Genomic DNA, 16,389 nt, shown 5'->3' on the forward strand with positions numbered 1-16,389 from the left:
ATTTTAAACAGAATCTATGATATCAAGATTATTGCCGAAACATTAAGCCTTACACCTCTTATACAATTTTAGGCCCAAAATACTTTATCAGAATTGAAATTTAACGTGTCTAACTATATATGTACAGGTACATCCAGATTAACACATATGCTAAGGTCGGCCAATTTAAACCAATGATTTAAACCATGTTTTAAACTTCCCCTTTTTTAACCATTGCCTTTTTCCTTGGTTTTGATAAGTTTTTTGTTGATTTCAATAAGTTTCTTTTTTTTTTAATTACAGATGGTTTTAATGATTTATGCTAGATTTGGAAAAGCGTATGATAGATTGAACATTGTGGGAGGTATAACAAGTGTTTGGGGTGGGAGGAAGGCTATTAAATGCAGTAAAAGCATTCACTGACAACAGGAGGAGTAAATGAGTAGTGAAACATTTGAAATAACTGTGGGTGTTAGACAGGGATGTGTTATGTCCCCATGGTGATAATAAGTTGTCTTACAGGGCTGCACACATCTCACATCCTGATTATAAGGGAGCCAAGTTACCACTGGTGACTGCTTCTGTTTATGGTTGGGCTCTGAGCCTCTGATTCTAATGTGTTCAGACCACATATACGGGTCCAGGGGAGCCAAGTTGCCACTGCCTGTCTCTCTCACTTTGCTTAATGTTAATGAATTCTTCAAAACTTTCAATTGTAAAAGTAGAATAGTTTTTCCATGCATTAAGGTGAACTTAAACTTAGTTTTTGCCTTTAAGCATGAAGGATGAGTCTGGGTGACTGATCAAAGCTTGTGTTTTTAAAATTTGGCCTTTTTCACATTTATTTTTGGAGATGGAAAAGAGTATAAACGATTGAGAAATTGATCTGAATGTAATGTTTATGATTAACAGCATATCAAAAAGTTATAAAAAGGTCTAAAAATACTTAAAATTTATTCAAGCCAACATAATAGCATTAATACTCTGAAAATACAAAAAAAAAAACTTTTTTTAATAATAAAAAAAAAATTAAAGGTTTTTGCCAACCCTAGCTGTCCATATTAAAGTGAATAATACAAACAATTCTCTTTTTAGCATTCCACTGACTATAACTGACCCTTCACAAAATAAAACATAACTAAAATTGGAACAACAAAATATTTTAGTCCCATAAACTCTTCTACAAATAATAAAACTAATAATAAACTTACTAGTACTGAGTAGCAGAAGGGGTGAACGGAGAGACCAAACACACAGAAGATAAGATAGATGACATGGTAGAGTAGCTCACAATCTGTCACCTGTTGTTCTAATCTCTTGGCAAATGTTCCTTTGTTCCCCATCAGGCTCACCAGATGTATGCCTTTTATTAACACCTAAGAAAATATATGATAAAATATTTTTGGATTAAAAACAAGCAGATAAAATAATAAATATTTCAATTTATGGAGCAACACGCAAACACCCTCGGACTTTACCCCAAACTTAGCCCGCTTTGTAAGAATGAACAAAAATGAAGGACCGAGTTTGATTATTTATTATAATTATAATTTTGAAGCCATATTCACACATTGCTTTCTTGAAGAGACTATGACTTACCCAGTTGTGTATATCTTTCAATATTCTGTACAAACTAATTACAGAGACAGAAAAAAATCTAGAGTAATTGAGGTTAATGACAACACCTTTATATATACTGTACTTGTCCCTCACGAGTGGTAGTGACCAAGATAGATGTGAATAAGTCCTGTTCGATGACATTTCCACATCTTGAGGAATACCACTACTGTAGATTACCTTCTCAGGATGAAGATGTAACAATTTAGGTGTAGGCAAAATTGTTTTGTTTTATTTACCTCAGACATTGTATTAATTAATGAAAGTATATATCGTTTAGGTTAATACTTTTTAAATTTACTTGCCTACCAAACTTAGTGAATGATAAAATTACTGTTAAGCTCCACACACACACACAAAACTCTGGATACAACTTACATTTGCACTCCCCAGAAACCAGAGTGTAGGTTCTGGCCCTAATGAAAATATGAGGCGAACTATAGATATAACCCCCAGGAGATACATGAAGATGTGCCGTTGGAAGCTTATAACAATGGCAAGAGATATCAGAAGAACCACCCACAGCAGGCCATTCACATGACCATTAACATCTGAAAACAAATAACGATATTACTGTAAAACTATTATGAATATTGATTATTTCTAAAACACAGGCATTAAATAGTTCATAAAACACAGAGTGAACTAGGGTATAAAATTGAATAACAATCACCATTATAATAAAGAGTATACTGCAGGTACTGAAGTACTAAAAGGCATCTGAGTCATGAAACTTACTTGGTAAAGGATTATCTAAGGGATAGAATAAAGCAACGATGAGGTTATTAACTAGCGCCAACAAGAAGAGTAATCTGCCCCACAGCGACATATAGTTGCTTATTGTTGACAGCACCGCCTGACCTGTGAGACATTGACATTTACATCATTATTCCTTGTGACATATAACAACAGTTCTCAAACAATTCATGTATGTAAACGACCTCCAAAATACCTCAAAAAGTTTATTAAGTTCTCTCACTAAATGTGTTTTTTTCTTGATCCATCTTCCTTTTATTTTTATTTACAAATATTTTTAAATAATTAATAATTTTACTTTTATTTACAACTTCCCAGTTTTCTTCTACATGTACTACACCATTTATGCACAATTAAAAAATACCAGTACATCAATAATATCATTTAAGTTAGATGAACAACAGCACATAATTCTACACTCACTTTTTAATTTCTTTTGCCACTGCATTTCTATGAACATATCATTACACCTTTCAAAAAAATCTGTGACTTTAGTTCCCTGTTCATCCCGTTCAGCAGTTTGGTAGACGCGCTGTTGAGTTTCTCTGGTGAGATAATTGCAGATTTCTGGGATGGGGAAAACGATCTGCTCCATTGTGCGGTCGTGACGAACAATCTGCAAATGGAGGCGAGGCTCATCTTTAGTACCAACCATCTTAATGACCATTACAGTCAGCCTTTCTCAAGAACCTTCTACCACAATCCTCCTATACCAATCAATCAAGCTCTCTCTCTCTCTCTCTCCCCAATCCATATATTCATCTACTCTCCTCCACCCACTACAGTACATACATCACACCCACCTCAGTCTACACCCCACCAGTTGTCTTGTCAGTCCTTTCCACTCCAATCTCTCCTCATAATTTGTCTAATCTTCTTATCCTCTAATTCTCATAAACTCTCTATTATTGTTGCTCCATTAAAGCTAGTGTCTCCATACCATTAAATGTAGACTAGAGTCACACGAGTTATTTTTTCCTTCAATTTTATTCCAATTCTCCACAACTGCTGCCGCTTCTTTCCACATTACAGACAAGACTTATACTTCCCTTCTTGTCTCCACCTCCAATCTCCTATTTCCCAAGATTGCTTTTGCCACTTTGTGTTCTCTAGGAAATGTTCAATCCTTACAATTACATTTCCTAAATCTTCAAGACACTATTATGTCCCATTTTTGGAAGTAAATCCACTCAAATGAATCAAACCACAGAGAAGATTCATGCACTGAGCCAGGTGTTGCCTCTGAAGTCATCTTAATATCTCTGTATGCTCAAATAAACAAGAAGGAGAGCAGTTTTGCATGAATATCTATGCAATTAGAAGCCAATGTGTACTTGGCTTAGGACTCGCTAACAGGTGTTCAGTTATATGAAGTGCCCGAGTCACTCACTGATAACCAGTAGTTCTTAAAGGCAAATAATGGGAGACAAGTTAAGAGATACAGTACAGGTACAGACCCTCTACTCCAGGGCCCTTGGGATCAACACCGAACCAGTTTTAAGGATTTTCCTATTTCCTGGGTCATCCATGTTACCCTAAGACTCTCAGTCTACCAATACAATAATTAAGTTTTGCTTCCACACACTCACATAAACTCAGTTGAACTTTATATATATTTTTAGAAACAAAATAAATAAAACATCATTGTATGCATACTTTAAATAAATAAATACATTAGATATATTTTATTAACAAGCAAATGAATTGAGTTTGTTTACATTCCAGAAGCTTCTAGTGAGCCGTGACATTTGTGAGAAGCAAAGAGTTCAGTTAACATCCTGTAAAGCCTTACATTACAAGCAACTCACCTCAATCTGGGCAGTGTTCTCCCGGTAATGGGTAAGAGCTTTACTAAGCTTCTCATTGCCACTTTTGGACAGCAACTCCTCCAGGCCCTTGTGATGCTTAGCCAGCTGGTGACACAATATATAGATGTTGTGGCCAACCTGGGAGAAAAACAAGTAGGATTAGTGTGATGGTGTTTGGTCATAATGATACTCCCGGGGAGAAAGAATTCCAAGACTGGATATTTGTAAACCATGTATGTACAGGTGTATGCCTCCACTAAGCTCCAAAGATGATAAAGACAAATAATCACAAGGCATAACCCACATTACAATAAACATGTTTACTTTCCCTTCAGTTATTTTTTCCAAGTTTCAGACTATTTCATGGAAGGCTGTATAAGAAAATGACTACAAAAAGTGAGCACACAAACATCATATGAGATGTACAGAACAAGAATGACAAACACTATGCCTCTGGTCTATGGTTGGAGCATAAAAAATCTTTTGCTTATTAATCATTGTCTTAAAATCCATCAAGGTGTTTTCCTATGGACAAAATATCTATACTGTATTACAATAATAATAGTAATCCAAAAAGAACATAAAACATTGCAGGGAAATTTAAATTCCTTTGTCTTAATGAATCAAATGGAGAATTAGTAGAACTACAGTACCACTAAAACACAATTAATTTAATTTAGTCATGGGTAATTACAGTTCTTTAAAAAAAAAAAATGCTGGGTCCTGGTAACACCTTGAAAAAAGATTGAGTCAGTCAGTTAGCAATTTTTTTCTTTTATTTTGAGGATTGTTTTGTGTGAATTATTAGTAATAATGTGGGTATACAAAGATAAAAAAAAAAAATAATAAATTAAGAAAACAAACAAGTATAACACAAAATGTCTGTTTCAAGCTTTCTTTTTTATGTAGTAACTTTGTAATTTAATCACACGCTGCTCTGTACCACGGCTGTGCATGTTTGTTGTACATAACTGTAGTACAGAAACACTTTTAGCATGCATGCACCTGTAGTACTTGTTATGCCATAGGCTTAACATTTGGGGGTTTATGGAAGACTGTATCAGGAAGTTATGTTTTAGCGATGGTTTTTAGTACACACACTTGATATACTGCCAGTGGTGTACAGTATCTGTAATCTGTCTCAGCAAGACTTTCACACATGACTGTGAACCTAATTGGTAGACATCAGCCCAACTTAAGTGAGTCAAAATGTTTCATTATGGTGGCTCACACAGCACCAATCCCCCACTCTGCCTCCTCACAGCCTCTCAAGCCTTCACAGTCTTATATTATTGGAATGGCTATTTAGTATTTACACACCGACATATATACTATACAGTGCACTGCTCCTCACGTGTACACTACATAAGAAACCTCTTTTAAAGTCTCCGAGTTCTTTGCAAGAACTTCCAGTTGAAATATCTTGTCAAACAAATGCTTACATTTAGAATGCAGCTTTACAAAGACCTTTTACATACACATACACAGCAAATGTTATACAGAATACAGCTTAGAATTGTTTAATTTTCAAATTGCTTGGGCAGAGACCTTACTTTTGTTGAATAAGTTTTTTCTTTTGCCCTTATGGGTAGCAGAAGGACTTCCTTTTCCATTGTGTTGTTGATTAAAAAAAATTATCAATTAATATTCAATTTATTTCACTATACTGTATTATTGAATTATCTATGTTACTTAGCTTACTTCTCACACATAATGCTGTGTGTTTATATATACAGTACAGTATTGTATACCCAAATGAATATATAAAATGTTTGTAACGTATGTGCCAGTGTATAAAAGAGGAACTTATCCAGCAATACATACACATCTAATACATGTATGAGAGTGCTGGTGGTTTAGTGTACCAGTACAGTACAGTATGTGCACACAGGTGAACATATTCAGGAATGCACACACCGGCTTGTGAATAGCCTCTACCATGCATTAAACACTACACAACAATGATTCACAAAAGAAGTTGGTAGTAATCAGAGAAAACATAAAAATTGACCTACCACTGTGTGCTTGACTTTTGTTTTCCACCACATGGAATCACGGCTAGCTCGGAAGTTCATGTATCTTGCCTGTAGATGTCACCACTCAAGTTAAAAAAAATCTTTTTTTTAATAGGGTTTTAACTTTTAATAGAGTCGGTCAGGTACACCAGTGTCAAGATTTTGTCTTTTATTTCTCTACTTCTCCAGTGTGGGTGTTGACTTCATTTACCAGTGTGATCATTGCATTTTCAGAGCATCATCTACACATTATTAGCTTACCTCGCAGTGTGTTATATTTATTTATTACTGTATTATTTACTTTATTATTACTTTAAAATACTATACTGCATACAGATCAGTATTTACTCTACATGTATTTCTACGGATATTATTTCTCGCTTAGTGATCATTTCACCTCTTAGCTATCAGTGTTTCAATAACCCATCCTGATCACTAAACGAAGGATACCTGCACCACACTTTAAATGGTTTGTTGTCTGCTCTACTTCCTCCGTCTCCTTCACAGTATCTCATCCATTCACACAAAGTCCAGCTGTATCTATACCCACCTCTTTATCTATTTCTTCGATAGATCACATTTTCCCACAAGTTCATTCTCTCGCCAACATCATTTTTTTCCCCTTTCATTTACTCAATATTACCATTTTCTTTACTTCCCTCTGCAGAACTGTATATTCTTCTTTCTTTGTCTACCATTTATTACTACTAGGTATTTGCAGGTAACACTACAGTAGTATTTCTTTCTTAACTCTTTTCAGTTTATAGTTGTCTTTCATGCCATCAAGCTGCCCCTCTTTCTCCAGATTCTGTTCTCACACTTCTACATCCAGTACCAGTTTGGCAGCCTCCAGTATGCCATTCTTCATATGACTCAACTTTGCTTCTACCTTATCTACTAATTCTCAGCCCAGTCAAAGAGATAACATAGAAGCCAATCCAGCCACCCCTTGCCCTCTCTCTCAATCATCTTGAATACACATTGCACAAACTTGAGACTTTCAATGAACACTGGAACATCATGGAAGTCACACTCGATCCTCTTATGATACAGTACCTGAAGGTGACTTCCATGAGTATCAACCCTTGACTCAGTCTCAGCACAATATATCTCACACACTCACTTCTCTAAATCACAACAACTCCCTGACAACTGGAATTCTGTGCTATGATAAAGAATTGATGAACTGTCTTTTAATCCATTACCAAGACATGACTGAAGTTCATCATTTGAATTATAATTGCTTCTTTCGATTACGACGGCTAAATTTTGGACGTGCGATAAACTCGACCCGACTTTCAAAAGAATGTTTTCATGGCATTAAAAGCCTTTGACCTCCTATAATGATAAACTGACAGTATTCCCATCTTTCATTTGCATAATGGTTAAGTATGTCACAAAAGTGAATAAAACTCACTACAATATATCTACTGTGCATTATTACCAAGGTTACACTTAGGAATGAGGAAACTGCACGAGCAAACAGTTCTCTACTGGTAAAAAAGCTGTCCTCTGGTAATAATTAATTGATAAGAAATGAAGAGTATGACTGCTATAGCCAGTACAATGGGATATGAATGCTGCAATAAGAAATTATTAATTAACATTTTCAAGTTATTTTCTTATGTAATATGAACTTGTGAGCACTAAAAACAAACAAGTTTTATGAAAGTCTTACTTCTTTTGGTGAGACTCCATCGTCACTCTCAGATGAGCCCTCCTCGAAGAACTCATCATCATCCATGCTCTCCTGGTGGTACAAGTTACAAACCACATCCAGCTGTGAATTGGAAATCAAGCTGGAGTTGGCTTGTCAGCAACATAAGCAAAGCATTATGCAAAAGCTGTACATGAGGGTTTTAAACTTATTTCACTTTTTGTACCGGAGCAAACCCTCATTGTCTAACGAGGTTGTGTCCCTAAATGTACTGCAAAACTGTGAATCTATCCAAATAAGAACACATCTGCAATGAAAAATAACTGTCAAGATCTAAGAACCAATGACATAATCCATCACTGGAATTTGGACCCCTAATGTAAAGAGTTACAGTCATTATACAGGACCGACTGTACAATGAAATGAACCATTACACATATAAAAGCTTCAATGGTTGATAGATTAATCAGTCATTAATGTATTATTGAACACGGGAGGGAGGGAGAGTAGGAGTGAGGAAGGGTAGAAGGAAGGGAGGGTTGTGTGTGTTGCACAAGTTTACAAGAGCCAGCCAGCTTCTGTACACATGCACATCTATACAGTTCTGCTTCTAATTTCACAAACAAAGATTATGTTGAGATTGGCCCCATGAGTGCAGAAATAGTAAATAAAATATGAATAAAATGTCACATAAAATTGGCTTTGGAATTTGTGAGAGTAGTGACTGTGACTTATGTCTGATTTAGAAATCTGTGAAAGAACACAGGAGTAAAACTGTAGTGCAGTTTGGTAAGAGCAATTATAGACTCTTAAGAAAGGCCACGAGTGACTGAAACATGGGTTAACCAAACAAAACTTAATATAAAAACAGAAGCCATAAAATGGAGGCTTTTCTTTTTCATAATCTTTAAATTCTCCTGAAGTGGTGCCACTCCCAATGGCTTATGCATTATCAATATCTATTGAACACTGGCTCGTCAATTCTGACAATTCATTCGGGAAAAATTTATTTACCTTTTCTTCTTCATTTATTTCTTTGTTCATCTTAGCATGATGCTGCTGATCAAGATAAAGACCATAGACAAGAGTGAGGGTGGATTTCTGAAGCAGCAGAGAGGAAGCACAGCAATGCATATTGAAATAAATTAGTCAGTTTAAAATACTTAATAAATTATTAAGTATATATATATATATATATATATATATATATATATATATATATATATATATATATATATATATATATATATATATATATATATATATATATATATATATATATATATATATATATATATATATATATATATATATATAAAGTACTGTATATATAGCATGCATAGTAGGTAGTACAATATCCTACTTAGATTTCATTTAGCACTACATATGTAAACAATAATCAACATACTCCTCCAATAACTACATTTTTTAATTCTACCTTCTATGATGGTGACTTGTACCCAACTCACTTGCATATTTCTAGGTGTAGTAAATTTTAACCTGTTCAGCATTACCCTGATATTACCATGGTAGAGAAAAGTCTAGTGCAAAAGTGATGAGAACAACTCACCATGATTGAACCAACTTAAAGCCTCCAGTTTGGTATTGCAAGTAATTATTTTCTGAATTCTCTTTAGAAAGACCAGAAAACTCAACAATATCCTGAATGTTTCAGTAAGGAACAATGCTACGACCACACTAACTGGAGCAAGAATGCTTTTTGGCTCTCCACACTGTAGTGCCGTCCTTCATACCACAAAAGTGGTGTTGCAGCAACATATGATGGCCAACAACACTAAGCAGACACTTTCCCTAATTTGTTAGTGACTAAATGAAGCAACGATAAATGGAGAGATGTCAAACCAGAGTCCTGGCACTACAATTAATGCCCGAATTCAATACTGCCTTACGAGTGAACCAAAACCTCAGTTCACTTTAAAGAAACTACCTATATTTACCAGTTGATCAATATGCATGCTCTGAAGAATACGTTCTGCATTTTCTGAGTCTGCTCGAGATTCCATTATTGCTAATAGTAATTTTGAAGCATTGTTCTTCAACTCTAAGACGAGGTCCATGCGAGTTTTTGCCAGTGGGTTGATATCGCTCAAGATGAGTGCTGTTATGATGTGTAACCCATTGGACTCGTGAGTTGCTGAAAAATTTTTTTTTTTTTAGAAAGTACACAAATGAAATGAATTTGAAAACAAAATGATATGATGTATATATTATTTCTCATATACGTACACCCTGCTCACATTACGAATGCTACTTATAATAAACAAATAATATGAAGGTTCATATATCATGATGCCATGAATAATTCTGATAAAAATATGCCTTTCAATATCTAGCAAATGGCGAGTGATTTCTAGAGATAACTGGGAAAGAGAAACTTTTAAAAGATACATGAATGACTAAGAATTGGTTATTAGCTGTATAGTTTAAGAACTAGAACATCAAAAAACTCCCATAGTGACCAAGAGTAAAAGATCTGGTTAATTTAGCTAATAAACCATCAACACTCACCTATACAATTCTGATTTTCATGACAAGGCCCCTGGCAATATTCAGTGAGTGTCTCTAATGTCTGATTGATGAGAGAGACATTGTGTTCATTGATGTAGAGGCCAAGGAGCCCCAACCCACCAGTTGTTGACCCACATATACAGTCCAGAAACATAAGAGTTTTGCTAATTACATTGTAAGTTGTTTTACTCTTTTGAACCCGTAAGAAATTCTGAAAAAAAAGGGGACCTCTTAGAAATCCATAGTTTATAATAATAATAACAATGATACAAAAAAAAATCTAGTAAGTAAATTAGCTGACAATAATGACCCATTGTAGTGATGCAGGAGAAGTTAAGGACGACCATGAAGATGATATTATTCTTAAACTCCCTGTAAGTTTCTCCTTCTTTGACTACACAATTATACCATATTGAGTCTTTTATCAGGAACTGTGACCACACTGCACTCAGGTAGGGTCATAATATATAATGTGGACAAATGGGCAATTTACTTGACCTATTTCAAGTTTAATTTATTTTAATTGAAGAAATATAAGCAACGGCACACATTGCAAATTTTATAATTTCTGAAAGGAGTGGTACAGCCTCTTTTAATGGAATAATTAGTATTAAGTGGTCTGAGCTAAGAGCAGAGTACATAGTTGAGTACTGTAGTAGTATACTGATGAACAAAATAACTACAGCCACATTGACACAAAACATTTAATGTATTAAGACTGTCAGCCATTCATACTCAAGATACAGTGTTACTCAGGAGACAAGGAAGAAAACTAATGAACTCTCCATCTTTATCATGTGAGTAACTTCCAAAATTTAAGTCTGACTAACATACCTGGAGAAACAAGTTATGGTTTTCACACAGCAGCTGCAAGAAACGCAGCACAGGTTGCATCACAGCAATCTTAGGGGAAAGTTTAGGATTATCCGCAATGGACTCCTTGTTGCCCCGACCGCCAAAGTTCTCCCCCACCTCTTCCATGGTGTGAAGGCCGAGACAGGAGCTGTTGTCGTCCCCTAGAGAACAATCGGTTGGTTTAATCATATACAGTAAATCTTAATCCCTAAATCAAAACTAAAAAGATAACTTGGACATGAAAATTATCAAGAGTTGTACAGCTGTTAACCTAGGGCGACCATTCAACCCGAGCAGACAAATTTATCCACTAAATTTTATAAAAACTACAGCACATAAAAGTCATGTTCTATATAAGCGGCAAAGAGGAGAAACTTAAAAATATGTTGTGTATTTTATCTTCTTAAGCACATATTCAGTATTGCTTCATTCACTCACATTAATATGAAAAATTATGCAAAGGGAAAAATGGGTAATACAAGAAAAGGACAAAAATGATGAAGACGAGTTGACTAACCTGTGTTCCCAGCTTTAATATTTGTGTACGCCTGTGAAGTAACAGATGCGGCAACAGATAACTCTTCTCGAATCTCATCAGTCATTACTAATCCATTGGGTCTGTGTCCTGTAGGTGTCGGAGAGGGAAAAAGCAAGGGTTTGGTGATTAGCGGGGAATCAACGGAATCGGGGGAAGGAGAGGAATCAAGTGAGACCATACTACCACTTCTAGTACATTGCAACTTCAAGCCAACTTTGGTACTTTGCATATTATCATGACATTCTTCTATTAACCCTTCCTTATCATTACCAACAAGCGGCTCTATACCAGTATCATATTCACTACTGTTGAAGATGTTCTTTAACATCTCTTTGCTCTTATTAACTTCTTGAGTGACTAGCATACCAATGTCTTCATAACAATTTTCTAGTCTGTCCTCATAACTACTTGTAATATATTTGGCCTTTGAGCTAGAAGGAGATCTATTAATCAAGTTTACACTACATCCCACATCCAGATTTGTACATCTTTGCATATGGTTATGATGAGGAACTGTACTAATTGTACTTGCACTACTCATTGGGTCATCTTTACTAGCTACTTTATGAGCAGTATTGTCTAACTCTAGATCTTGTAAGCTTGTGGAGGAAAGGCATGAGTCAGAGTTTTTTGTCTCTGATTTGTCAGGTCCATTTTCCCTCTCAGAAGTGGAATACAGACTGGTACTATCAATCCTGAAGGACTCAGACTTGGCCGTGGCTAGTTGTTGTATTGTGGCTCTCAGGCCTGTTACAAAAATAACATACAGCTGTTTGTATAAAGCAAAAATTATTATACAGTATATGTATTGCATTTAACATCAATAGGCACAAAAAATATTCAACACAATGAGGCACAATTAAGAGCACAATATTGACACTTTGGACGATAAAGATTTCCTTGGGGGGGGAAAACAGTATTTACACATGATTATTAAGAGTATTTTGGTCTCTCTTTTATTCCCAATAATGAATTGTCCTCTTTTTATAAATCAATTATATCTTTATTTATACCTTTTTGTCAGTTACTGCTTCATTCAGTCTTGTTTATACATGCATCAACACAAACATACTTCAATTAAAGCGGCATCTAAACCGTAACACACATTCCCACACCGGTTATTTGACTGTTCCTAAAAGTTACAAAATTTAAAGACATTGAGAGTTTTTTATCAATGACACATTTAGGAAAGATCCTCATATGACTACCCTTAAAATGGAAGTTTCTGAAAAAAAAATTAAAAATTCAGATATACTGAGACACTATGAATTTACAAACTCCCAAATAACTCTGAAACTCACATTAATAGCTTTCAAAGCATAAATATTAAAAGCACAATTTATATCTATAATATGAAGAAAAACTACATCTTTTCGCTCACCATGTAATAATATTTTGAAATCAGTTGGGTTAACCGTGAAATAACTGAAAGATTTTGTGATGGTTATAATTATACCATTATTCTGAAATGTCATTTTCCTTTCAAGGGGTTACCCTTGTGTATGGGTCCCCTTCTGAGTTGAATAAAATAGTCTACCAATAGCCAAATAAAACACTAATAGTGGCATCCCCACAGTGAAGAGGCTAGTGTCTTCACCCTCAACATTTACCCTGGAATGTTAAATACTAATAATTAAAGTTTAATGCATAAAATTAACAAGGCCACAAAGGGTAAATGGTACAGTTTACCCAAAGTAGGCTACTGCTAGCATTAAGGGGTCTGGTAGGAGGACAAGACCCCCCCCCCCCACCAGTAAACTACCTTATCACCAGTGATGCCCGGATTGTGGGCATACTGTACTTTAGAATTTTAGGATATTTCAAAATTTTGTGTGTATTTTCTGATGTTCAAACCCAGTGGTACAATTAACATGTAAGCCTATGTCCCATTTTAAAGCTGTCCTTGGCGGTCCCTAACTCATGTTTTGGGCTACTCGGCTGTTTATTATTTTTAGTATCCAGAATAATAGCCAACACCACCTATTGTCTTGGTAGTTACTGAGTCTCAGATCAGCTGATGCTTTGTACTATATGTGTTCGTCAGAAATAACAACACAGCCTATCTTTTATTAAGTCTTAAACATTCCTCAGAAAAATCAATATAAAAATGTCTAAATTACTTTTAATTTAGATAAATAGTCAGGTTTCTCACCTCCTTTTTTCCTGTTCAACTTGTCTCCTTCCTTTTGTCCATCTTTCTCATCACTAGTCTTAGCACTCAAGTCTGAGGTGTTGACTGTGACTGTGTTTCGTATCTCCTGCTGGGCTTCCTCCATTTTGTTATCAAACACCTTCAAAAGAGTACAGTAATGACATTAATATATACGTGTGATTGTTATTTTATGCAATAGTTCAAATAACTAGCTATAAAAATACTAAATCATATAGAGCAACCTTTGTAAAACTTATGAGTACAGTATTTTAAAGAACACCTCCAGTGATTGAAAGAAACAAAAAATGCCTTCTGAGCATTGTTAATATTACCTTAAAGAAATTTTGACATTTATCGCACTCTCGTAGTTTAGTATAGAGCATGTCTTGTATTTCCCTGTTACCAGCCTCTAACAGAGCAATGCCCAATTCCACCGCCTCCACAAAAATCTGATGACGATTCTGGCTTTTCATCACAAGGTCCACTACTAAAACTGCTGCTCCCTTCTTGGCTAGATCACACTGTACCTCAGCCAGAGATTTTCCTGATCGTCGCTGCACTACATCTGAGAACAATAAAAAAATAAAACTACTCTGCACTAAGTTTCTATGACAAGCTATAAAAAAGGGAAAAAATTACATGGATGGACAAACATACAGACAAACTCATTGGATTGATACTGTTTTCAAACATGCAGTACACAACACTCATGTGCATGCCCTGTCTGTAACCTGCAATGGTAAATTCCATCAAAAACTAAAAAATTAATTGACTCTACAAATACTGTATATAGCTGGAACTAGTGACTCATCAGATGGCCACCAACTTCACTTACAAACACCCTCCAATTTTTTTTCAGTTTTACTCCACATTATTCACAAAGGTTATTCACAAGTGGGATTCCTATCTACACGTAACTCCTCCACATACACACTCCTCCACTGTGCACATTCACAACACTCCTTTAACATACTCCAGTTATGTTCCTAGGCTTTATAATTTTTTTTTTATTTACATTTTACAGTTCAAGAAAGAAAAGATTCTCTAGTGCATAGTATACATATGACTGAGGTAAATAATAGCATACAAACAGGACAAGACGATGAAGCAAGAAAACCAGAAACAAGTATAAACAAAGAACCAAATAAGAAAGAAATGTTAGGCAAATTTGTTTAAACTGTCAAAATATTCAGAGAGAAAAAATACTTTACCTCCCGGTCCAACATTCTGTGTTTGTTTGGCCCTGAATTCTGCAGCGTCCTTCTTCGACCAAGGGTAATGGTCAAAGTACCGTGCCAGGAGCAGGTTTCGGAGAGCATCTCCCTGGAGAATAATGGTCAATTTAATACAATGCTGTTATATCTACCTTATATAAACTTACCTCACTGTACAAACTCAGCTTCAGGACAACAAACTAATCTTGTTTTAACATATTCCACTATTCTCCGATGTCTTAATTGTATATAAAGCATAATTACTCATGACACAAGTACTGTACTAGATAAGATACACTTCATCCATGCAATAATATGTCAACAAATTTATACATCAATATGAATACAAAGGGTTGTGTTTTGATACATGAACACAGTCAACATATACAGTAACCTGATTTACATAAATTCCTTCCAGTATATTTAACTATCCTAAAACCCATAAAATAGTTTTGCTAAGATCACACAGAAGATAATATACCATGTCAGAAAACTCTCCCATATCCAACACAAGAATATTTGTGAGAACACTTACATCGTCGGCTTATGCTAACAACATCCTTCTGCACCAGACGTTGATTTGAAGAATATAGAGGCGACACATATTGTAGATTCAGTCCAGGTTCTACATTTCAACACTTATGATCAGAATAATAAAGCATCACAGCAGGAAAGGCTTTTATGTGTGAAACAACAGCAACTAATAGATTACATCATATACTGTACTACAAAGTTGTATACCTGAATATTATTTGTAAACTCAGTCAAACTAAAGATCAGAATTGTTCAGTAGGATAACACTATAAATCAACACGTAAACAAACATGTCTCCCCACCTCATAGGCCAAGTAGTACAGTATGTCATCCTTTAATACACGAGGAGGAGGGGGGGGGTGTTTAGCCTGTAGTACCATATTTACAGTGCCCAGCTGTCAAACTGTGGTTAACTGTCACAACTATCTAACATATTGGCAAGGTATAGTTCAATTTATGTTAGAATACTGGTTTTGGAATTCCACAGAAGTTTTATCTTCAGAAATCAACATCTGTTTGTTTATTGTCTATAATTCATGGCAAAAAGGTGAAGAAAGTTGGGAAAGATATCAAAAGAAATGAGATTGGGCATTTTTAAAAGAACTGAAAATATTATGAAAGACACTGAAGGCTGTCTGATGATAGAAATCCGATACAATACAGCTCCTACCCGACTTACGACCTACTCGACTTACGACCACACGTCAGTGATTACGCAGTGTACTGACAAAATTT

At 35.2% G+C, this 16,389-nt stretch overlaps 1 protein-coding gene across 22 annotated transcripts in view; it reads right to left on the reverse strand.

Annotated features, from left to right (window-relative positions):
* LOC121871416 (inositol 1,4,5-trisphosphate receptor-like) overlaps nt 1–16,389 on the reverse strand; it is a 136,113-nt gene that overhangs the window by 11,778 nt on the left and 107,946 nt on the right. For 18 of the 22 annotated variants that reach the window (XM_042373674.1, XM_042373677.1, XM_042373678.1 and 15 more), the window contains 14 exons: nt 15,118–15,229; nt 14,239–14,471; nt 13,907–14,045; nt 11,734–11,841; nt 11,196–11,377; nt 10,362–10,572; nt 9,791–9,987; nt 8,847–8,933; nt 7,854–7,955; nt 4,161–4,298; nt 2,776–2,968; nt 2,335–2,457; nt 1,975–2,147; nt 1,191–1,355 (listed from right to left, as the gene is read on the reverse strand). In XM_042373674.1, coding sequence (XP_042229608.1) covers nt 1,191–1,355; nt 1,975–2,147; nt 2,335–2,457; nt 2,776–2,968; nt 4,161–4,298; nt 7,854–7,955; nt 8,847–8,933; nt 9,791–9,987; nt 10,362–10,572; nt 11,196–11,377; nt 11,734–11,841; nt 13,907–14,045; nt 14,239–14,471; nt 15,118–15,229 — 2,163 coding nt within the window. The remainder of the gene's footprint in view (nt 1–1,190; nt 1,356–1,974; nt 2,148–2,334; nt 2,458–2,775; nt 2,969–4,160; nt 4,299–7,853; nt 7,956–8,846; nt 8,934–9,790; nt 9,988–10,361; nt 10,573–11,195; nt 11,378–11,733; nt 11,842–13,906; nt 14,046–14,238; nt 14,472–15,117; nt 15,230–16,389) is intronic. The other 4 variants (XM_042373693.1, XM_042373694.1, XM_042373688.1 and 1 more) reach the window with 1 other exon arrangement.

The sequence above is a fragment of the Homarus americanus genome, unplaced genomic scaffold (assembly GCF_018991925.1).
Source record: "Homarus americanus isolate GMGI-L3 unplaced genomic scaffold, GMGI_Hamer_2.0 scaffold45698, whole genome shotgun sequence".
Lineage (NCBI taxonomy): Eukaryota > Metazoa > Arthropoda > Malacostraca > Decapoda > Nephropidae > Homarus > Homarus americanus.